Source organism: Passer domesticus, chromosome 4 (assembly GCF_036417665.1).
Source record: "Passer domesticus isolate bPasDom1 chromosome 4, bPasDom1.hap1, whole genome shotgun sequence".
NCBI lineage: Eukaryota > Metazoa > Chordata > Aves > Passeriformes > Passeridae > Passer > Passer domesticus.
The window spans coordinates 54660118-54684670 of NC_087477.1; the positions used below are offsets into that span (position 1 = coordinate 54660118).

The 24553-nt window shown below is 38.0% G+C and overlaps 1 protein-coding gene across 10 annotated transcripts in view; it reads left to right on the top strand.

The window, feature by feature from the left end:
- The window catches only part of MTUS1 (microtubule associated scaffold protein 1), a 119166-nt gene that overhangs the window by 57072 nt on the left and 37541 nt on the right, over nucleotides 1-24553 (top strand). For 9 of the 10 annotated variants that reach the window (XM_064418017.1, XM_064418015.1, XM_064418012.1 and 6 more), the window contains one exon: nucleotides 824-871. In XM_064418017.1, coding sequence (XP_064274087.1) covers nucleotides 824-871 — 48 coding nt within the window. Of the gene's footprint in view, nucleotides 1-823; nucleotides 872-11642; nucleotides 12102-24553 lie in introns of those variants that run through there. The other variant, XM_064418021.1, reaches the window with a different exon arrangement.

Genomic DNA, 24553 nt, shown 5'->3' on the forward strand with positions numbered 1-24553 from the left:
GATGTTTGTTTTATCTTTAACTTTGAATTAAAATTAGTCCTTTCTGCCAGAGTGAATCGAAAGAACAGATACAAACCTTAGGACAAGGTTTGTCAGATGAAATTTTCAATTTGGGAGCAAAGCGCTATTTGCAAGTCTGAGGTGGGGGGAAAACAAATACAGTGGTGATACAAAGCAGCTTGTTTCCTGAGGAAACCTGTGCCAGAGGATCCACACTATTCCTAAAGCCTGCAGAGAAGTGTTGTCAAAAGACCTTTTATGAACTTCTGCACAAAACATTTGCACTTACACACAGTGTTCCGAAAGATCGCTTTCATTCAATATCCTTCAAAATAGTAAAGTTTGTAGGTCAATTTTGCATAACTTTTAAGTAATACAGGAAGGGTGGGTTAACTTTCTCAGTGCTGTCATTTATATCTAACTTGACTGTTAGCACATTTGAGAATGTTGTTAATTTATTGCTGCTCTATGCAAATAAAATAACTGTAGCATACGGAAGGAAAAAAAATGCTGTAATACCAGTATAGATGATAGTTTTTCATTGTCTGTGGTCCTCTTTGAATGAGTGAAGTGAAACAGTGCTATCTGACTTAAATGAAATATAGTAATTGTAATGATATAATTGTAATTGGGAATGCATCCTGCATTTTTCAAACAGTTTCTTATGCTAAATCTTGATGTAGATCATGCCATCAGAAGAAAGAAGCTGAAATTGCGAAGTTTGAGGAGCTTATGTGGAAAGAATCTTGAATCTTAAAAAAAGGCAGGCCTACTGCCCCTTACTGGCTTGAAGTATAATTTTTTGTTTGTTTCCTTTCTGAAGGTAGTCCTGGAAGAAATGTACACCAAAGCCTATCTTGTTTGGGTCCTGGTGAGTTTTCTGAGTACATTTTATATTTTTCTGTGGTGCAACTCAAATTAAGTTTGTATGTTCTATTAGTATGTTGGTTCTTTTCTGGGAGGAATAGAAGCACAATGGATAATTGTGTAAATTATCACTGACTCTAGTTTCAAGGAATATGGAAAAAAGCCTATTTTCCTGGGTTTTGTCTACTTCCTGTCTTCTGTCTACCCAGCTTAGGCTATACAGTCTGTTCTGTTCTTCTGTTTCCAGTGAAATCTAAGGAGGTTTAAACAGTAGGCCAAAAAAAAAAAAAAAAAGGAAATGAAATTTGGGTGTAATTTTTACTTTTTAGCCAAAGTAAATAATGAATGAACTCATATGTTGCAGCATTAAAAAAACCCCAAACCAAATAAATAGACGAATCCCGCATAACCTTCCTTTTCTGGAACGTTCTTTGTAGATCCCCTGTCGATGTGAGCTGTTTTTGTGTATCACTGTAGACTGTGTTTGTGTAAGAAGTTGAAATTACCGGAGCATGTTGATGTGTGTCTGCTCATATGGCAGAGGGAGAAATCTCAGCTGATTAAGTGGCAGATGGCGTTGCAAAATCTGGCAGAGTTTTAAGGACTTCATATTGAGTTTGTTTTTGGTGTTTGCGCCAGTCAGGACACCTGGTGCCAGTTTCTGTCTGCCAAGAGACTGAAAAGTCTTCAGATGATGCTTCTACTTGCAGCAGTTTCCAGGTCTTTTCAAGAGAGTTGGCAGTCTAAATTAGTTTCCTGAGAATCAGTGTGTATTTGTTGAATTAAAAGCTACTTGTAATTAATTACTCATTGAAAAGCCCTTTTTGAAAGATACTGAAGATCACCGGAAGGCCCTGTGCCCCCTGAGTGAATAGCAGATGTCTTTCTGAAAGAGGTGCTGTAGCCAAGCAGATGTTGTAAATTTGAGTCTGAAATCACTAGGCAAATCAGTACTGACCTGTAACTCTGGTACTGTGGCAGTATTTTTTACATTTCCTGTAGTCATAACATGCATTTAATGCTTTTGTCTTTTACTCTCTTGGGTGTCAAGTATATTCATATTAATTTTGGCTGAGTACTTTGATATCTTCTGTTATGAGTCAGGGCTTCTGTCAGACTTTGCCCAACATTCGTTCTGTTTGTTACTTTTAATGGTATTTGACTGAACTAATGCTAGTTTAGGTAAAACCTGACACTGAGTTTCTAGAGCTCAGACCTAGTCTATTGTATAGTCATGTAGGGGATGATTCAGCTGACAACATAATGTCTTGATCAGCTCAATTGAGGAAACTCCTAATAAGCAATAAAATCCATGTCTGGACTAGAAACTAGAAAAGTAAATTTCTCTTATGCTTGCTTATGGTAGTCTCAAAATATAACTTCATTACCCAAAATTCAGTGTACACGTTCTCTCTACTTTCCAGAAAAGTAGTGTCCTCTCCCCTTTTTTACTGGTTTAGTAGAGCTTTGCTTATGATTCATTTTTTCTGACGAAAAAATGGTTGTTGCTACGTAACTTTGAAGTGTTGGATTTGAAAAACACAGCCATAAACTCCAAATGACTATAATATTTAGCAGTATTTAAATAAATGCTCTTTACTCATACTTTTGCCAATAAAATGACTGTATTTCAGTGTTTGTTTTAACAAATCTGAACTGCTTAGTGTACTGAGTCGGCTTCCAAAACTGGAGATGCTAGACATTCAACTTAATACATTTCTAATTTGTACAGAGAATTGGTATAATATCCCATTTATGAATGCAGAGCTATCTGGTGGAGTATTTTGAACTTTAAAGAAGTTTTTTTCCATCCTTACAGTTACAGATAGTTCTTGGAGAATAAAAATACTGTGTGACTGCTTGGATATTCTGCAGTACAATGTCTTACATTTTAAGAAAAGACAAATGATCTTTTTTGAAATGAACTGAAATAATGCCAGCCAGTACCATGTAGAATGAGGCTCACTATCTTTTTTTTTTTTTTTTTCCTTTTGGCTTTGATATTATAGTGAAGCTTTGTTCTAATGACTGCAGCTAGTATAAAGCTTTTGTTCTTTTATTTCAGTGCCATAGTTAAGTCTACAGTTTTTAGGCTTATCCAGTTAGAAGTTCCAACCTCACTTCTATTTCCCACCAGTGTGCCCAGGGCTAATTTGTTACAGCAGAACTCTGATAATTGATTAACTCTTAATTAAGAGTTAAAATATTAACTCTTAATATCAGAACTAATATTAAGGTATTAACTAAGTGTCTAGCTCTGTTGCTCATGCTGCTTTTCACATTTCTTCAATGATGAAAAAATGGCAGGCTTTTCTACATACACTTCTGTTCCCTTAACATTGGTGCTGTTTCTCCATTTTCCATTCATTTACAGTAATGATGCACAGCCAGAATCTGCTTGATGAAGCAAGCCACAACGTACTGCTAGTGTGCCTGTAAAACTGGACAGACTTGCCTGTTTGCAGCTGTTCATTTCTTGTTTGTGTTAAAACATTCACAAGGCTTCTGAGTTCTGTATTTTTCATGGGTGATGTTCAGTGCATCAAATAAGTTCTACAAGTTCTGTGGTATATTTCTTCAGCACTAGCTTTAAAGCTAAGGCAGAATTATGTTCTTGGGAATGCTTTATTATGCTTCTTAACTTGCTAACTTCAGGTAAAGGTGTTTATGTGCACTTACTGTAATGTCTTAATGTAAATATGAATACAAATGTTGTCTCTTATGAGATGGAATTTTGAACTATATGCAAAACTGCCTCTAAAATGCATAAAGTAAGTGCTGTTTCCTTTTTACTTTAGCTTCCCTGCAGAAAAAGCTGGCTGTGTCTAATCCCTCTGTAGTATATTACAGTGCAGTGTGTGTGGATGCAGTGGGTATTCACATCTCAGGTCTCTGTTACTGGCCAAACATTAAGTTACAACACAGTAATCTCTGAACCCACATGAGCCAAGCAAAAACAAATATCCTGTTTGGCAGTTCCAAAGGTAAAGCAATCAGTTTGGGAATAAAGCATGTGAATATTTGGCTTAGCCTGTTTTTCCATGACCCTGAAAGGGATCTGTGATGTATTACGGATAACAAGTTAGACTTACATGTGCAGCATAAGACCATTGTCAGGAAAACAGCAAGGACAACTGATGGATACACCTGTAAAGTGTTACTAAATATGAACAGTGAGATTTATATTGTATCTTTTAGCACTATGATGCAGCATGGAATTGGTTACTAAAGGCTGCAGAAGCCATGAAAACCAAAGAAGCTTTATCAGAAAATGGTACATGCTCCACCATGGTGTTCTGTTTTCTTACTCACATAAAGGATGTTTGTTTTAGTTCAACCATTTGTGAGAAAATATAACACTGAGAGAAGGAAGAAATTAAGTCAGGGGGCTTATTGCAAAAGTGAGTGATAGTGATGATCAAGCTCAAATGGAAAAATAAGGTATAAATATAACAGTCTAAGAAGTTGTCCCTTGGAACAGGTTGTTAAGGTGGGGTCTGGCTCTTCACTCAAACCCTTATACTGGGATAACATGCTAACAAAATACTCTGGTTCAGACAAAAGTTGGAGGCATACTTTAAGGTTCAGTTTACACCCCTTTCTTTCATTGTCTTAGTCATCCCTGTTGAAACTCGAGAGGAAACAGCTCTTATGTTGTAGATTCTTTGATAGAATAGGTTACTTTCAAAATACTTGCACTTTCCACATCTGAAAAACAAGTATTAATGTTTATCACACTGTGATTGTGCTTTGAAAACAAACAAGACTTAATGTTTTAAAATTATATGCTATACTGTGTCAAAATATGTATTTTTCTTAAAAATTGGGGATGCACGTTGTTATGAGTGCCAAATACTTAGGTCTTCAGTTGACTGTGGCGATCAGCAATGGCAAATTACCCCTACTGATGAGGGATATCTGCTCAAGTAACTCATGCGTGCTCTGTTTCTCCTTCTGTATCTGATTAGAAGATCTTTAGGGGTTTGTTATTGACTGGGGAGTGGAGTGTATTTGCTTTTAAGAGCTTTTGCAAGTGTAGAGGACACTGTGCAGGCAGTGGTGTTGCTTGGAGATTTGAAAAGGCCTTGATATGTATGTGAACATAAATGCCCTGGCAGCCAAGAGGTCCAGTCTTCCACATTGCAGAAGTGGGACTTTTGACTAGCTCTAACTGGGAATTTCAATACAGATGTATTGGATAGACTGGATCTCAGTCTCTGGTGTTAAGAGCTTCAGCATTTGTAAGTAAGTTGGGTTCATCAGTTTTTCTGTCTCTGTCCCTGTCTCAAAAGAAAAGCCAGGAAATCCTGCAGAAGAACTTGTTCTGAGGTTACCAGATTAGTACAAGATTCGATTCTGTATTCATTTAATACAATTAATGTTTTACACACTGGAAATTCTGGGAGTTGAACAATGTAAATTAATATTTTCACCTTATCCTTTGAAAAGCAACAGACATCAGGCTTAAACTTCTTTTTGCAGATATTTTACTGTGGCTGGAGTATTTTGTTGCCTTTCTAGCTGCAATAAAAAGCTGGCTATAGTCTTTTTTTAGATGTTTTTTTCATTCATATAAACTGTAAGGACTATCTGAATGACTCAATTTTCTCCTGATCTAACATTAGAATACCTTCAGGCTAATGCTCTTATAAACAGACAGCAAAGCTAAGTAGAGTAGCTACTGCATGTGAACTAGCTATGAAAACTGGCATTTGTTTTGCCACTTCTTTATAAATAAATGCATATAATCTAAATGTGTGAATTGGAGTTTCTTAATAATTGTAGTCATTGGAGACATATAATGATATTTATTTTGAAGAATTAAAGAAATATCTATAAACCTGAGATAATCTTTGAAACACAATAGCTGTTGCCTTCCTGGCCAGATTTTTACACTGTTACTAAATAAAGTATAGTACAATAACTTGATCTAAGAATTTAATTTCTTGAGTGAGAACTAGAATGCTCCAGAAGTCTTCAAAGTGGAATGGCTGGTGTTGATATTCAGAGAATGCCACTCTAAACTCTGAAGTAATCTGTTTTGAGATGGTTTTTTTGGTTTAACTGTTTTTAATTAAATAAATGGTGTTTTCCTGATGTAGTATGTTTGTTAGAATAGGCAATAGGATGCAAAAAAAACAGTGGTACGTGACAACACCATCATGTGTAACATATTCCAGATTTGGTCCCTTCAGCGAAGTCTATCAGTGTATTTGCATTCATGTTCCTTATGTTCTTCTCAAATTTGATCTTCTGAAAGTTAACCATTTAGGAAGGTCGTCTGTTGTTCTGTGCTAACAATCAACACTGTTCCCTGTGCCTTCAACAGATATTTTTACAAAAAACCCAGCAATTCCAAAACCTCAAGGCTTGCTATGGAGTAACAAAGGAGCCATCTAATTCAAGTGGTAGTAGTATTGTGTGGGCAGTTTGTCAGATCGATGGACTGAAAATGTTGGGATTATATTTAAAATTCCAGCAATGAGGACTTGGTAGGGGTTTTATCAGTTTTGCTATCATGACAGACGATCATTCATTAAGGCCTTTTGTAGCCCAACCAAAATGTTTTTCACACTACAAGATCTGTTTCTTCTGTTAATGCTTTTAAGTGAGGACCTGCTTTCTGGATTACAAGTTAGATATTTCAGAGTTCTTTGTTATTATTTAGTTCCAAACTTCTGTGAGAAGTTGCTTCTTGCTCTCCAGCTCCACACATCCATACTCCAAACAAGTGGTGATGCAGAAGTATGCAGGCTTTCTACAGCAGGAATATTTGTAGTTTATTTCTGTGGTATTTATTCTGTTGTGGGGAGGAATGTCTGTGGTTCTCTTCCCTGATATTTATTTTGATGTTTCACAATAATAAGCCACACAGGAAAAAATCACAGAGCTTTTGCTCACACTTGTCTAAATATTGGCTGGGACAGCCACTGTGTGAGTAGAGAGGGCAGCTGAAAGGGGCATCTACATACTACATCAGCTCAGTCCAAGTGATAGATAGAGAAAATTCCCATGTTGGGAGCTGGAGTTTGTTGGACCCTGTTAGGGGCTTCAGTGGACATAATACTTGAAACATCATTGAGCTGTCACAGAAATGTGAAACTTGTGCCAAAGATGCTTAAACAACTTGTACATCTCTCTTTTTTTTCTGCATGTCTGGGGTAAGGGAGAGTGTACAAAGCCCACACAGCTAGGCAAAGGACAGTGTGCTATCTTGAACGTGTTTTGTGCTCTCCAGATAAACTACTATCATGTCTTAGGGCATATACTTGCCAAAATTACTTTATTTACAATATTGACCTTTATTAGAGGCTCTCTGGGTGTTATTGTGAGGCCATGGATGAAATACATGTGCATGGGGAATATAAATCAGTGTTGTGTAAATAAATAATTAATACATCTGTAGGCTGTGGGCCTAATTTAAGCATTTCTTTTTCCTCTGTTGCTTGAGGTTTGAGCTCACAACCTACCCTGTTTCTGAATGGTAGCAAAGAGGTAGTTGCGAGTTTTTTTCACATCTGGCCAGATCATTGAAGCTTCAAATTTTAGGGCATTTTACTCTAACCTTAGTGATATTGTACAGTGTTGTAGAGTAGTAGCTCTGTAGGATTTTGACTGAGGAAGTCTAACCAAAATACCATTTTGAAAGGGATGTCCTGCAAATGCACTTCCCTTAAATTAGAAGTTAAAAATTAAATTATTCTTGCAGTGTTTTGCGGCTATTCTCAATAACAAAAGACTGAAGGTAATGTAAATACCACTGTTGCATCTGAGAGACACAGATCAGCCTGATTCCTCTATCACTTTGCCTGGGAATCCACTGCGGCATCACCTTCAGTTTGACAGACTGCTGAATTCATAATGATTAAAAGCTTCTGTGCACAGAAAGAAGAAACATAAATTATTTAGGATTTTAGTTCCTGCTCTGAGGAAGGAAGAGGTTTCCTTTTTTTCTTCAGGAGAGGATTTGAGCTTAAACTTAGCCTTGAAGCTGCAGTTTGCATTCATTGTGGCAGCAGGTACTGTTGCCTACAGGACGATTAGCTTTTCAAAGTGGAGCACTGGCTAGAGCAAGGAGATCACAGGAAGGTGGAGTGGGAGCAGTCATTTTCCAGAAATAAAAATGAGGACACAGATGACCCTTTGGCTCTTAGTAGGTTCCTGCTTTTTGCATCTCTTTGCATAAGCAATTACCCTTCAGTTCTTCCTGAAGTAAAGCATGCCAGTAAAATCCATCTGCTCTGCACTGCTCTTGCTGTCTTGTGACATGAAGCCAAGTGTCCTTTACATGGACTACTTGGATCTAAATATCTAGCTCCTGATTTAGACCTTTATACAGTGAGACACATAACTATGTTCCAATGGCATTTTTAGAGATTGTTGGATGAGGAGAGAGGGAAAGGGATAGCAGAAACGCAGACACTGTGGATTTGCCCTCTTGAGGCTGAATTGAGAGCCTACACATGCCAGTGCACTTTGCTCCCTTTTTTCATGTTGCTGATGTTCCCAGGAGTGGCAGATATACCAAATCTGCTGGGGCTGGCCCCTCCATCAGTTTGATGGTGTCATCAGGTACTGATGCATTTAGCAACCCAGACTGAATTACACAGTCAGAACAGGATACAGCCCCTTTGTCCATGTTAATCAGAAGTTCTGCCCTTGGAGTCAGAGGGAAGCCAGCAGTGAGGTGCTAGTAAATAAAATCTGTCTTGTCCTTTTGTCCTTTGTATATTACTTCCTATTTTATTCTGTTCTTTTCTGGTGCTGTTTTTGGTTACCCTTCTCTAATGTCAAGGAACACCTGTCTGTGATCCTCATGTTATGCATGAAATGTAGACAGTGCATGCTCCTGGCGTGCTCTGTTAAGATCCCATGGATTACGCCCTGGCTTTGTAGTCTGGCAGCACGAGGCCCTAGATGACTATCGTGGGAGTGCAGACAGGAGTGGAAGGTGCTGTTTTCCTGAGCCAAGGAAACCATGCTAGCACATGCACAGCCACCACAGTGGGGCTGTACTGTGGTGTGACACTGAGCTCTGGAAAGATGACTGGAGGAGCCTCTCTGCAAGTTAAGTCTTGCCTGGGAGCTGTTCAGACTGGCGTGGGCAGTCCTCTTGCTGGCTGCTGTCAGAGCACTCTGAGCACTGGGTACTAGATGGCACTAGATGAGACATGCATCCATTGCTCTTTATTTGTGCTGTCAGGTCTGCTTCTGAATAACATAGACTTGTTTCAGGTTTCTGGGGTTTAATAGAATTAAAACTCTAGAGGCTGGAAAGGCATTTTTGTCAAACTAGAAGGTTTTTGCAAGTAATACGATGTATCTGTTTATTCATGGCCTATTTTGACCCAAACAAAGAGCAGGAAAGAAGAGGCAGTAAAAGTATTATAAGTAGTTTTGGTCTTTCCAAAAAGGATTTTGATGTCCATATAGAGCTTTGGTCTGCTCAAATTTTGTATGGTGATTCATTCCTTCTGCAGGTTCCAAACTGGTTCATTGCATCATGTTTCCCCTGTAGAGATTCTTTGTTCTAGCTCCTATTCCTAGGATGTTTCAGCGGGGTGTTTCATCTTCTCTGGTTTTACAGCCAATGAGGACTTCTTTACCTTTCTCCTAAGCACTGTTGCAAGGATGGGGAGAAGTGGTGGGTTGTTTTTTGGATGTGTTTTGTTGGTTTGCAGTGGTTTGGTTTTTTTGTTTTGTTTTTTTTTTTAGCCTGATTGGATTGTTTCCACCTTTTTGAGAGCATCAGATTGGGAAGGTGAGAGAATATTTACTACATAGGGCAGCTTCTCCCTTGGAGAAATGTGGGAATAGGAGGGAAATAAAAGGTAGTTCTTCTGGGGGTGCCCTGACAAAAGGGTAAAACTTGGTGTGGCTGGGTGCTAAATGGTGTTTGAAGACTGGCTGTATGCCCAGTAAAAATCTCAAAATGCCTTAATTAAGAAAGGATTTGACAATAATGACCTAATATTTGATGAGATGTGCTAATGAAACTGTGTATGTGTGAATACACAAGTCTACTGAACTGTGCTATAACAAGCCTTCTGGTTTACTGCTCAGTGTGGTTTTCAAGCATCATAATAATGCAGCCCAGAAAGGGGCAACATCTTTGATAATAGTATTGGATTAGGAAAGAGTCTGGAACTGCAGGCTGTTGGAAAGATAGATGAACACACGTTGCTTGTGCCAAAGCTCTTCAGACTAGATGGAAGAGATGAGGTTTTATAGCAGTAATGACATGCATGCCCTGCTGTGTGCAGAGACTGCCCTGGGAACCAAACAAAAAACCCCAATTTACTGTCTTTGTACTTATTTTGAATGGCTTTGTGTGGACTGAAGATGTATTGTAGTACTTCAGAGTTGGTGCTTCATCAGTGTGCTGGGAAGTAAATACTTTGGTACCTGCTTTGAAAACATGCTGGTGTATTCTCACAGTCTGCTGTGGAGGTTGCCTTGATGGGTCTGTCTCGGTGCTGCGCTGCAGCTCTTCCGCTCTACATACAGTGAGCATCTGCTTCACTGTCACTGCACCAAGCTCTGCGTGATTTAGAGATACCCAGATACAGTAACAAAATGCTATTTTTAGTTCTAGCTGATGTGGAAAATAAGCTCTATGAATTTAAAGTGCATCTTGAGCAAGTAAGACATGCTATTAAGATACGAAGGTTAGATTTGTGGAGGTAAAGAGAGGACAGGTAAGGCACTGCTGAAATGAGACCTGTCACTGTGATATTTGATTCAGCTTATACCTGCTTCAGACTAAGCTGAGTTAATTGTTTCTGGAAGTAGAAAAACTGTTCAAAGGTAGAGATGTTAGAGAACATTGGCTGCGGTTTGCTGAAATGGTAGAAGTGCAGAATCAATGGGAAAGTACCTAATTTTGTTGTCTCTAAAGAGTGACAAAGTCTGTGGAGGCCGACTTTTCAAACAACCCCAAAGAAGTATGAACTGCTACTGTCTGGTCTCCAACACTGGCTGAGAGTACTTGTGTGGTCCCTGCTGCAGCGGCTGCCTGGTAGGGCAGCTGCTGACCTCAGAAAAAGTAGTGAAATGTTTCTTTTTGCACAGGAAGGTGGCCAGTGCATGTATGTCCATTCATGGCTGCAGGTAAAAAATGTGATATTTTCTAATCTGTAAAATAGTTACTCCTTTATTTTCTAAATTTATTTTTAATTTAATTTTTGCTAATGGCAATGGACTTCAGCAAAGTATATGCAGACTTTTCGGCTCCTTAAATAGTAAGAGGAAATTTTTTATATGAGGGCTAATCAACTATGGGAAGAACGTCTATTTTGTAAGAATTCCTCCAACACTGCTTATTTGCCTCAGTGTTTGGGTGCCTTCAAAATCCAGCTGGCAGAGAACTGTTTTAATGTGAATTAATGCCCGAATCCTTCTCCTCTGATGATAAATGGAAGCATCTGCAGTGTTGAGCTGCCAGGCTAAGCAGAATTTCCCTTAAGCAGCTCTCAAATACTGAATTGTTCTTAGAGAATAGATGTGTCTTTGGATTTGTTAGCACTTTAAATGTGGACATAATATTTGATTGAAAGAAACAGTTTTAAAAAGTGCACCCTGAAAAGATTTTTGGAGAGTGAAGCTAAACAATGCCTCCAGGAATATTCAAATAATGTTCCTTACAGTTTCCAAAGAAAAATTACACGGACTGTGACATTGCTGGATGATATATTCAGCTGACGAGACCACCCACTTCCTCCTCCTCATCCTCCTCCTCCCATTTCTCCTTTTCCAGTTCCCAGCCCACGGAGTCCCATAGCAGATCGAGCATTGGTGCTGTGATGCAATTCAGAGGCTGTTGGTTTTCGAAATCACTAAGTCGGTTTTATTCTGAGGACAAGCTTTGTTTTCAGAACATCTGGTGAGGAGAAGCTGCCAGCAGCATTTACATTGTGGATATCTGCTTTTACTGATTTTTTGCTTGTCTGTGCAGAAGGAGTAACAGCAAAGGAATGGAGACCTGATTATTTCTTCAAGCCTGTTTTCTTTAACAAGAATTGCTCGCTTCTGCCAGTAGTGATTTAAAAGCATAGTATGTGACAGTACATGGAGGCTATTTCTTGCTTGTTTGTCTTCCAATTTCACTGAAGACATGTTATGGTCCCCGAAATTTTCCTTATCCAACATGCGCATAAGGCTGACAGCAAAGGGATTGCTTCGAAACATTCGTCTACCTTCTGGCTACAAGAAAAGCACTGTTATATTTCATACAGGTTTGTGTGTTTTTAATATGATGATTAGAGCATGCATTGAGTGAGTATCTTGTTTACTTCAACAGCATCTTATTTTTAGCAAGTAAGAACTGTAGTGGGCATGAAAGTTTTTGAATTTCAGACAGAAGTCTGACTTTCAAGCAAAGTAGTTTCATATTCTGAGCCTCTGCATGTATGCTGAGCTGCTTGTTTGGAAGATAGTTATTCTGTTTGTGAAATGCAAATTGAGATTTGCTCTTTCTTTTCACAAATCCAAAAATAGTATCAGGAAGTCTGTGCTATTAAATATTTATCTAATAATTTTAATGGTTATCTGCTGGAAGCACTGTATTTTCTGTATCTTGATTGGGTGCAAGGAGGGAATCAGGGAGGGAAGTGGAATGAATACAGGCTGTCATGGTGTGGTTTTCTGTCTGTGGGAAATATATGAATACTTACCTGTAGATATCTGTTATCACAGTTGTGCTAGATACATCTTACTTGCAAGTGGAACAGACAAACTTTTGTGCCTCTTATTTCCAGACAAACCTAAAAGATACAATGTTTTGAGACACTGAAGACAAGTGTGTGTGTGTGTGTGTTTAATTCATACACAAACACAGAGAACACAAAAACCAAAAAGAACACAAAACCCCCCCCCCCAAAATTCTCAGCTGCATCTGACCTGATTTTTATTTTCGGTGTCAGGCGAAGCAAATAAAGCAAGTTTATGGAAGGTGGGCTTTATTCCATGACATATATGTGTATTTTGGGGGTGAGTGGTGGAAGATGATTTTTGTTTGAACTGAGCTGGGTGACGTCTAGAGATACCCAAGAGCATCTTGCATAAGTATTTTTCTCCACTGTACTATTTACAATTTTCTTTCATTTTACTTAAAGGGGAGCAAGCAGCTACATAAGCTAGTTTTGCAGAAGCTCTTCAAGACTTCCCTCTCTCACTTGAATACCACCCTTTCTGCTTTTATTTTCTTGGAGTTGAGTGCTACCAGTCAGCTTTCCTTACTGTCCTGCCTTTTCACACGGCAGCTTAAGCCATTTCCCTTGTCATTTCTTATCCTTGCCAAAGTAAATCCAGCTTCAAAATTCTTCTGGGACGATAAATGCGTTTATGAACATAATACTGCCAACTGTACAATATAGGCTTCTGTTTGCAGGTTGCTTTTGTTGGCTTTAAATGAGGATTTAAATACCTTGATGCCAAGGTAAAGGATATCTTTGTGCATATAACTATATAAATAATGTGGAATTTCAACATAACACATACTCCAGGACGAAAAATCCTAAAGGAGAAGATAAAGGGAGATAATGTTCAGTCTTCCAAATGTTCATTAAGTGCTACTGAAATTTCTGTAATTTTGGAAAAATAAATGTCAGTGCGTGTATCAAGACAATTCTACAATTGTAAGAATCAGCTTTTGGTTTCATTTATTTTGTGATTTTTCACATTGAGTGGATGTGAAAGCAAAACCTACCTGAAGGTCTCTGTGAAATACAAGATGTAAAGTAGATTGCAAGCCCTGTGTTCTAGTTGAGCAGCACTACATTAAATAAGAAGTGCTGAATGGACCTAATGTGTGTTTTCTCTATGTACAGTATGTACAGACTAATAATACAGCTCCAAAGCTTCTGAGTTTTTTGCCTTCTTTCCCTGTTCTGCTTTGCTGTCCTTATGTCTTGTAGGAAGTTAGTATGTTAGCAGAAAGCTGACCAGTGGTTAGCTAGAGCTGAGTATACCAAAAAAGTAGGGCATATGAAAACCAGGTCATAGTCTGTAGGGGAGAATGCAAGTATGTATAGATAATACTGCAGGTTTTGAAACAGCAGAATGCATCAAAGCTCCTTAGTGATTATTTCAGGTTCATAAAACTCAGCAACAGTACATGAGGCAATGACTGTATATCACAAGCATAAAAGGTTATTTTCTGTTGCTGTTAAATGCCAGGAGGAGCCATATTTAGTTCTGCAACAGCAATATGACTGTCTTTTCTTGTAGTGGTTTAATTTGATTAAAATGACGTGTGGCTTCTTTCCAAGGTCACATGAGCAGTAGGGACAATAAACAGTAGAGAGGGTGTCAATAAATAAGGGAAGGGATAACTGCCAGAAGGAATTTCAGGGTCCATCTAGGAACATGAATATGTATGAGTGTTATGTAAACACTGAATTCCCGTTTTGATGTAGATTGCAATTCTAATAAGCATTATCATGAATTTCATTCTTTGGTCCCTTTGATCATAGCATAGATCGACTGTCTTTATTACTATAGACCATCCTTGAGATACTTACAGCAATTGTTGAAGTGTAGAATTTAAAGTAATCTAGAGCACAGGTCAGATAGGATTCTTCTGTTGTCTTATTTTGCTTGACAATTGCAGTGCAGTAACTCGGTGAGGTTAGAATGTAAGTGCTGTTGGGAGGAAGAGGATGGAACTTGTTCTTGGGTTTTCAGTCTGACTCAGGGGTAGTTCGCCTGATAAAGTTTCTACACATGAAGCATGAGGTTACACAGAGTTGTTTACACGGGTGTTAGGTTATTCTAGGTTAGGTTAGGTTAAATGGATCCTTGGGCTGGGTATCTTTGCACTACTTGTATTGTCATTCATGTGGAGGTGTCAAAGTACCTAGAGTAATTCAGATATCTTGCAGCATAACCATGCAGTCTGTTCAGGGGAAGCCAAATAAAATCAGATGTTTTTCTCATAGGAAGGGAATAAATCCAGGTGAAATTTAATGTAATATTTAAAATGTTTTTTAAGGTGTTTCAGCATGTTGCCTTGTGTCTAACTTCCATGACTCTGCTCTGCACTGCTTCAAGGTCAGGATATCCAGAAGTTTCTTCTCTCTCATCAAAGTATCATTTTGCTCAGCACCTGCATTGTTAGCTGTATATAATGAGTGCCCTCTTCAGCAAAATAGAATCCTGATACCTTAAGGAAATAATTTATTTTCCCATCCTGTGACTTATAAAACTTACTTGTAGCAAGTAACTGCAAAAATCTAAACACTTCAGAACTGCATAAACATGGGAGAGAGAGTGGGAACCACTGTCTTTCAGTGGTGAAATATTATGTTTGCTTCCCTTTATTGAACCATTTAGGATTTTTACCAGAGTAACTAAAGTGCTCTTATGTTCTTCATGCTTCAGTGGTGTGACAGAGTAAATCATCATCTCTCTGTAGATCATCAGTTCTCTATAAACTGTGAGAGGAAGACATTCTCTTATGAATGGTTCAAAATATAGTCTTGAATTGCTAATGTTTTCTCTTGTATAAAGATAAAAGTCTGGACAAGAAACTATCTTTGCAAATGGAGGTTAAAGCTCTTGTGCTTTTTGTTGAGAATTTGTCAATGTTTATTGTTTTGTCTCAAAATGTTTTCATCCAAGGCCTCTTGCTTCTTTTCCTCTTTCTTTCCTTCCCTTAAGCAAACTGTACTTGGTGCTCTTGTCTTGCAGGTGGCTTCCATTGCTCACTAAACATGTCTTTTCAGCAATATCAGTTTTAAAAGCTCCCTGGCTAATAACAAGCAAACATCATAAATGTGTTTACTTGGGCAGCTGACATCCTTTTTCAATGAATTCTTCCCAAAGCTGTTCTTTGATCACATTGGGAGCTATAAAATTACTTCTGCATGTTGCAAAGCAGGGCTCTTAAAAAAGATTTCCGAAAGATTGAGATGTCATGAGTTGCTTAACTGTTCATATCACTTTTTTCCCATCCCCCTGGAGACTAAGTGAAGTACTGGTTAAATGTCTGACGTTACAGTTTAATGCAACACCATAGGAAGATACCCAAAACACTGAATCCTAGTCTACATCCAGAAGTCTGCTGGAGAACTTTTATACAGGACAAGTATGTTAAATATTTATGTTATCCATCAAGGAAAAGAAATGGTTCAGAAGTAAAGCCAGCTTATCTGTTCTGAGCAAAAGAAGTTGAATAGCTGGAAACCATTCATCATGGGGGATTTTGAATTTAATCATGTTCCTGTTTAAGTCAGTGACATTCTGCTCCTGACTTAATCTATTCAAGACGGGGTACTAAATGACCTGCCTGATGTGCCTGATTTCAGTCTTAGTAGGTCATAACTTCAGTAGGCATGTACATGATAACTGAATGGAGATTCTTATTTTCAGGTGTGACGGCTCTGTGTTTCAGGGTTTCTAAGTACAGTTTATACCCTATGCAAGTCTCATCCAATGGATGTGTTTACAATAGCTATGAAATAAAGATAGCACTAGTAATTTCAAAGGTAGCCTCAGTAGCAGAAAGGATCTGCCAAGCTCATCCAAAACCCCACACCCTAAACAACAAAAGAAACTCCCCAACCCAACAGAAAACATGCCAGAGTCAAAACAGAGTAACTTATATGTGATGTTAACATTTAACCTAGGCATTTATTTAATAAAGTACGAAAAAGAATTGAAATGGGGAGCTTTGCCCCAAAAAATCTGAGAAAGAACAACTGGTATGCTACTGCAAAACAGATGCATAGCAACTTGTGTTCTACTCCACTGTAACAAGTGATGTTGGATTTTGTTATTCCTTCACTTATATATATTAATTATATGTGAAGGATGCCCCAAGTATTTGCCAATATGAAATAAATAAAATTGTTGCTTCAAGCTCAACCTCATAAAAGAAAATTGGAGAGTAAATTGGAGAGTAAATATAAAAGACATAACAAATAATCTCTACTAGTATTACTACATATTCTAAGTGTGCATTTTTTCCCACTTATGTAATAGGTGGATAGGGTCTGGCTGCAAGTTCTATTGCTGTGAAGTAGGTTAGGGTTTCAAAATGACAGGCAGCTACACTTACACTTAAAAACTTGAATAGCTTTTAAATTACTTCAGGGGATTTCCAGTGTGGTAAAACAAGGCTTATACTTCTAATTCTGCTTCTTCCAGTTTAGCAGATGACTGTTACCATAGAAGAAATAGCTTGCACCATTCAGACAAATGAAGTCTTACTACTTGTTCAGCTCTTCTAATCTGGACTTTCTAAAACATGCAGTAATAGCTTTCTTTTGAGGAACAGACCATGACATTTCAGTGGTAGAATGCAACATTTTGAGTGTCAGCCAATTGTCTCACAGTCTTGTGTTATCCTTCTTTCTTTACTGGCACAGAAAACTGATGTGCGAAGAATAGAATTTCTTCAATTTCTAGTTAATTTCATTAAGTAATGTGTAGATTGGGACCACAGTTGCCATTCTCACTGCCATGAATGGCAAGAAATGGCAATTTCTGTTTGTAGAGATTTTGCTATTAATTTAGTATCATGTACTGAAGCAGCATGGCTAATGTTTTTACTATTTTAAAAAATTGTATTCTCTCAGTATTGCAATGCATAGGAATAACCTGGTGATGATTTGATATCTTTACAGCTCTTGACTATTTTGCCCAATATCATGCCAAAACCTAATTTGTTTGGAAAATTATTTGCAGGCACACCCTCTATCTCTCCTGGCTTGTCTTTTAGGAAAAGAAATCTGTGAAGGCTGCAATGGTCAAACAGTCTGGCTGGAATAGAATTGTCTAACTGTTGTTACAGTTAAACAATAACAAGTTAAAAGCTGTTACTGTTAACAACTAAAAATGTTAGCACTATCACCAGCACCTTTCTACCATGTCCACCAACAGATCACAGAGTGTGGTTTCTGTTCTGTCTGCTACGGGGACAACAAAATAGCATTTGATCTGCTGAGAAGTGAATGTATTGGCAGTGTTACTTACATCTTATTACAGTTATTTACATCTTATTACAGTGTTACATACTTAAAATAGTGTCAAATAGTGTAAAAAACAACATTCCATGTAATTTAGTTGTCCAAATACTCAAATGTGGAAATAACTCACCTTAAATAACCTGAATTGTATCTCCACATGATGTTGCTTTACAGTTGCTATTTACAAACCTTTCATTGGTATCATCTTTACTGATGTGTAGTAATTGTAGCTAGGGCATTAAATAACCTGGGGTCCTATGTTCAGCTCCTGGTTAAATTTATATTTGCTACTTCTTGTCATGGTAATGTGCTGCTTGTATGCAATAGCAAATAAAAGATCTTCCTCAGGATCCTTGTGTAAACACTTTGTATGTGATGTTATGGAAATACTTCTAGTTAGGCAGGAAATAGAACAGCTGGGAACATCTGTGGTAAAATTCTTTTAATGAAAACCCATTCTTTTCTCAAATGTATTACAAATGGTACTCATTTATTACTTAACTTCTGTAATAATAATTTTAGACTCTCAGGTAGTGCTTATATCAGAAGCATCCAAATTATAAAAAATATTCTGTTGGTATTTATTACAAGAATAGGCTTTGTACTAAGCCTTATCAGCTATTTTAAGTTGTAAAGCAGGATTATTGGAAATGTTTTCTGCAAAAGAAGAAGAGAACTTTCTTAGAAAGACAGTTGCAGTTCTTCTACTCCAAGTAAAACAGAAGACTAGGAAAAATTTGCTTTTCTTAGCCTTAAACATGGCTATGTTGTGTAACAAATATAATAAGGCTTGCTTATTTCCACAAGTATTACTGTACAATCTGCCACCTGCTTAACTCACTTATCAAGTTAGGACATTTTGCTAATTAAAAAGATAAAAGGTCCTGATACAAAATGAGTAGCATAATCCTATTAAACCTGTATTTCTGTATTTCAGGAGGGACCTCAGTTAGGATTTAAGGTAAAGGAAAGCAAGATGTGTGTGTAATGTGCAGTGAATATTTTTCTTGCTGCCTTTCTTAGTGGCACAAGTAAAGGTGCTCATATTTGGAGATTTTTCTTGAGGATTGACCTCACATATAGGTTTTGGTCCTTGTGGTAAGTTATGGGTATGCCCCAGTGAACGCCACACTTACCTGTGGTGTCAGCTCCTCAAGAAGATTTGTTGTCTTTCCTCCCTCCCTCCCTCCCTCCCTCCCAGCCCCACCCAGTTAAGCAAAAATGTCTGCCATCTTTGTAGTTTGCTAGCTTGAACAGAAGAGACTCAGGGGAACATAAACTGCACAGAATGTTTTAAACCTTTTCCACAGGAACTGCTTGGTCTCCACAGCAGGCATGACAAGCAGTCCCCCCTTCAGGGAAGTACTGGTAGCTGTCAGGCAGAGTTTGCCAAAGTGGTCTTCAGTTGTGCAGCTTAGTTAGGAGTGGCTGGAAAGAGAGGTCCCTTAACTGCTCAGCAAGCAGCAGAAGGACTTCGTGCCTTTCAAAGGGTGGAGATATATTTTTAGCTAATAAAAGTGCTGGATGCTGCCCTGTTCTCTATTTTGTTTTCAGCTTGGCAAGATGTTTTCAAATAGGCTCCAATATGTTGCACTTAGGCCGTTCCTGAAACAATGGTGTGCAATGTCCCAGGCATGTCCCTGGGGAGATATCTTTGCGCTTTAATAGCAGGAAAAGTGCTTAACATGACAGGAAAGACACAAATAAGTCCTTGATGTGGTGACTGCCAAGATCTATATAAGCACGTTTTCTGTGTCTTTTGAAAATGTGGAGTTCCAGCAGCACTTAGAGCTGGTATGAGGCGTTTGTGATGCAATATTTTCTGTCTTGAACTTACAGTGAAGCGTGGAAGATTGAATTCACATGAATGATTTTAACCAGCAGCAACTGAAGTGCTTCTATTAGGATGCTGTTCTATTCTGTTGACCAGCAAATGGTTTTTCACTGCTAGGGTAGCTTTAAAGTACCATTTCAAGTTTAGTTTTACACACATGTTCATCTATGTTGGTATTCCTTAAAACATGCTATCCTGCTGTCTCCTTAAATATATTTTCCTAAAGTTGTGGGTTTAATTTTGATAGTTTAAATTTTCTTTTATTCTTCAGAGACTTAATGTTAATTGTGCTGATATATGTAATCAAAAGGATGAAAAGCACAAGTGCTTAAACTGCAAATTAGAAAAATGACATTCACTTGTGTGAACCAGCCCAGTAGGAGTGATTATGTGCAAAAAGCATTTTTAGTGCTTTAGAAAATCAGTACTGATCTGGAGTAACTCAGAGTCTTAACTGAGCTGTGAAACAATGTAGAAATAGGTAATCCTTTACTTAGACACAGAAAAGTTTGTTGCAACTTCCCTTATGGGATCTTGTCATGCCAAGGTAGCCATATGCCAAGAGGGTAATGGATTGTCTCTGCCCTGTTGTGAGGAAATTATGGTACAAATTAACACTTTTTGTAAGGTAATTGCTTGGTTATTTTTTAGTCGTGGGAAAACACTAAATCTGGGACTGATCCTGAACTTGTCAAATGAAGTCAGTGCAGCTGGGGAGGAGCAGCCTGCTGGGTTACCATTTTGGGCTGTGATTAGAACCTGTCAAGATAATGATTGGAGCAAAGTCATTGAGTGATGCCATAGTCAACAATGTTGAAACCACTGCAGTGTTTTCTGCATAGCCCCTAAGAGTGCTGGTTCTTGAAGGGATTTGGGAATTTGATCAGTTGTTATAAACTTTACTTTTCTTAGTTCATTTCCAGCCTATAAGATTAATCATGCCTATATCATTGCTGATTTTTTTTTTTTTTAATCCTTGGAAAAAATTCATGTACTAGCTTTGTCTCTGAATTGGGTTGTACTCTATTTTATACTCAGAAATTTGTGACTAATCTAACAAAGTGAATCTGTATGTACCGAAAAAGAGAATTTGGATGCTAACTGTTTTGTAACTTGATATTGCAAACTGTGGCCATGAATTTTTTGAGGACAGTCTTAGAATTTAACTCCTCAGTGATGTTTTGGTAGATAAAATATGATTACATTGGATAATTTAGCCCTCATTATAGTGATTCCTACATGCTTAGAAGTGCTGTCACCTTGCTTTTTAAAGAATATTATCAGCAAATTTGATTTTTAATCTGAATTTGCTTTTAAATGGCTGTAGAGTTTCATGAACACAGGAAGATGTGTTTTAGCTTCAGAAACGTTTTTGGTACAAAGGCAATAATGCAGGCAAGGCTTTGGAGGCTCTCTAAATTCCTACTGTCTGCCCTACTTTTTCTTCCATAATATCCTTTAGGCAGGATTTCAGTGCCATAGTTAAGTCAGTGACATTTGTTAGAGTCATATAACATCAGCTCACACTAGTGTGATTAGATAAATAGCTTCTGAGTTCAAACTGGAAGCCATTATGTCCTCTCTAGCCAAGATAGCTGCAGATACTGCACAAGGAAAAATGTTGCATATTAATGTGCTAGTCTTGTGGTCAAAAATGTATTTTTCAAGTCTCTTCTTTCTACAGTTATTTTCAAGGGAAGATTATGGTTCTTTGCAAATTGCTAAGCCTTACATATGCTCTTCTCTGAAGGACTTTGAGTATTTGAGAAAAAAAAAATCAAGTTCTGAATCTAACATTAGTCTGAGCTAATATATGTTCTGAGTGTTAGCTAATATGTTGGTTGTGAAGAAAGAATTACCATGTTGAATTAGAAGCAGGCACAATTGACAAAGTGAAGTTCAGTGTTTCAGTCAAAATTCCAAATTTGTTCTGATTTGATTGGTTTGCTGGTTTTCTTTGTCTTTACTGCAACAAAGTAGACCTCTATGGTACACAGCAAAAAGCAGTTTGCAAATTTAAAGTATTAATTGTATATGCTATAAGAGTCCTGTTTGGAGTTCTTCCTAGTCCTTTCTTGGTTTGTTGAAGCCAGGTTTTGTATGTAGATATAAATTTAATTTATGATGCAAAAAATTAAGTCTGTTAACTTCTCTTACTTGGGTTTGTAAGTAACAGTGTCTCTTCCAGTCACTTCATGTTTATCCCTAGCATACCTTATAGTGCTTTCCAGCTTTTTCAGAAGGAAGCACATTAAACAGTAGCTGAAAAACAGTTAAGGTGGTCTCACATCTGACTTTCCAGAACTTAGGAGACTGCTCTGTGTGTGTGAGAGCAGAAGAGAAAACTCAGCTAGCCTTTTAGCATCTGTGTGAAATGTGGCTTGAAGAAAAACTCAAGTCAGTGATTTCATCTATGTGAAATCAGGTTGGGTTTCATGTGGAAGAAAACATACAATGAAAAAAAATACAGAAAGTCTTACCTTCTTTGTGATAACACTTGAGGTGAAACTGTTGATCAGTAAAAAACTTTTTGAGGTAAAATAATTGAGCAGTCCAGTGAAATGCCTTTTATATCTAGATAGTGTTTAAGTTGCTTCAACAAGGAGTGATGTAAGTGGTTTCAGGAGGCTTTTTCCAGCCCTGTATTCTTGATGCTGAGCATGTTAGTATTAAAGAAGGAATATATTCAACTGTTTTAGCTTAAATGGCTTCCTCCTTTCTGACTGTGTTTCAGTCATTTCACCCATGGTAGGGTGTGAGGGCTGGGATCTTCACTAAGACTCAAACAGGAAGAAGAAGCTTGTATTGGCATCATTCTGCTCTCGGGTCTTGTGTGAGGATTTCTACATGTTTATAACACAAACACTCTCTGAGTGTATGCAGAGAGTATATGGAGAAACAAAGGGATCAGGATTTGTACTGAGGAGACAATTCCTTGGATCTGGGAAGGTTTGCCAGCAGTATGAACTAATCATGGTGGGACCCCTGTCCCCAATGACTCTGATTTTGTGGACAGAGGCTGCAGAACACAGAGCAGAAATGCAGCATATCCTGTACTTGAAATGAAGCAGTAGAGGGCACCAGACATTAAGGAGCAACTTTTTGTACAGGAGTTGGGGAGAGAACAGACTCAGAGGAAATAGGAGTAGAAGGGAGAGACACCAATCTTCAACATCACTCTATGCTTGGGCTTGGTTTTTTGGGAAGTTGTGTACTTCATGGATGACAAGGCACAGCTGCAACTATAAGAAAAAGGAGAACTGCTCACGTGTTTCTTTCCCTAATCAGAGAAATACCTGAACTAGAAACTTACTGAAACATAAACCCCTTATGTAAAATAAGAATAGCTTCCAGTATACTGTATATTTTAAAGTTAGGATATTCAAAGATTTAAGGTTGTCTGTAATGTATATGATGAACTGATGTAGCAGAGTTCAAATACCTGAACTGAGGATAATACATTGAGATGTAGTTCAGTCTTCATTGGCCAAAGCATCAGCGCAGTGTAATATCTCCGTGCAATTACTTTCCATCTTGTTATCATCTTTTTCATTAAAAATGGATGACAGTGGGGGTTTTTTGAGGTGTATGAAGTAGTTTCATTAATGTAGATATGGTCAGTCCTTCTAATATCAAAATACCCATGCTCTAGGCTTTCTAGTGCAATAAACTAGTTCTGCCATCTTTCTTTTCCCCCCCCAGACAGTGATATGTAGCACTGTATGGGTAACTAACATGTGTTAGGCTTTGTCCTAGTTCAGAACAAGCTAAAAAAAAAATAAAATCAAGCATCAGTATCATCCTGGTTGTTTGGAAAATAACCAGGACAACCCTGATGCACTGATAGCCTATCTGGTGAATGTTAGAGTTGTTTTCTGTGAATTGCATTGCACTCCAAATTTGTTTGTTTTGTTTGTTGTCATCTCTGAATGTATGGTGAGCTTATTAATATTTTTATCTTAGTAGTAGACATGCAACTCATATTTGTGCTTGCTATTTACTAGCTAGATCACACAGTCATGCAGAATATTCTGAGGTGGAAAGGACTCACAAGGGTCATTGACTGCAGCTCCCAAGTGAATGGCCATAGAGGGATTGAGCCCACAACCCTATCATTAGAACCATGCTCTAACCAACTGAGCTATGAAGACTTAATTCAGTTCTACATATTACAGTTCCTGTAAACTTGACAAAATACATTGTGAATGCAGAGGCAAAATCATTTTCTGTAGTAGGTGTTCAAAGCCCAACTAGTTTAAACTAGTTTTCTGTTAAAGCACACCTGTGGTGCATGTTGTGGGAACCATAGTGAGATTTTAGAAGAACATAAATACTTCTGAGGTTTCCCTTTCCTTTTCATTATTGTGTGTATAAAGATAATATCCAGTTCTGGCTGGAAACGGGGAATGAAAAGGGGTAGATTTAAAATATTGCACTGAGGCTACACGGCAGTGCTGTAATAAAGTCAGTGGGTGAGGATAGACAGAGACTTCCGGAACACTACTTCAAACTGAATGCCAGGATGCAGGCACTGAGTAATATGTGATGGCTCTGCACTCCCCCTCCAGGCTGTACAGCATTTAAAAAATACATGCTGAAGAGCCTTTGTACCCCTGGAAAAAAAAAAGGCAGAGAGATTTCTGCTGTGTGTTTTACTCCTGCTGAGTCAGTTTAAGCATCTAGGTCAGGTATCACCTACCTGCAGTTAAATTTTGTTAAGTTCTTGCATCTTTCTTAAAAGGCTCTCTGGTGGCTGATTGGTTTCTTCAGAACAACTTGAAAAGGATTTGATGACAGCTGAAATAAGCTGGTGTTCCTGGACATGGGCTAGTACTTGACATTAAAGAAGGGAAACTCAAGGGCTTAGAGTAGAGGAAAAGGAGAG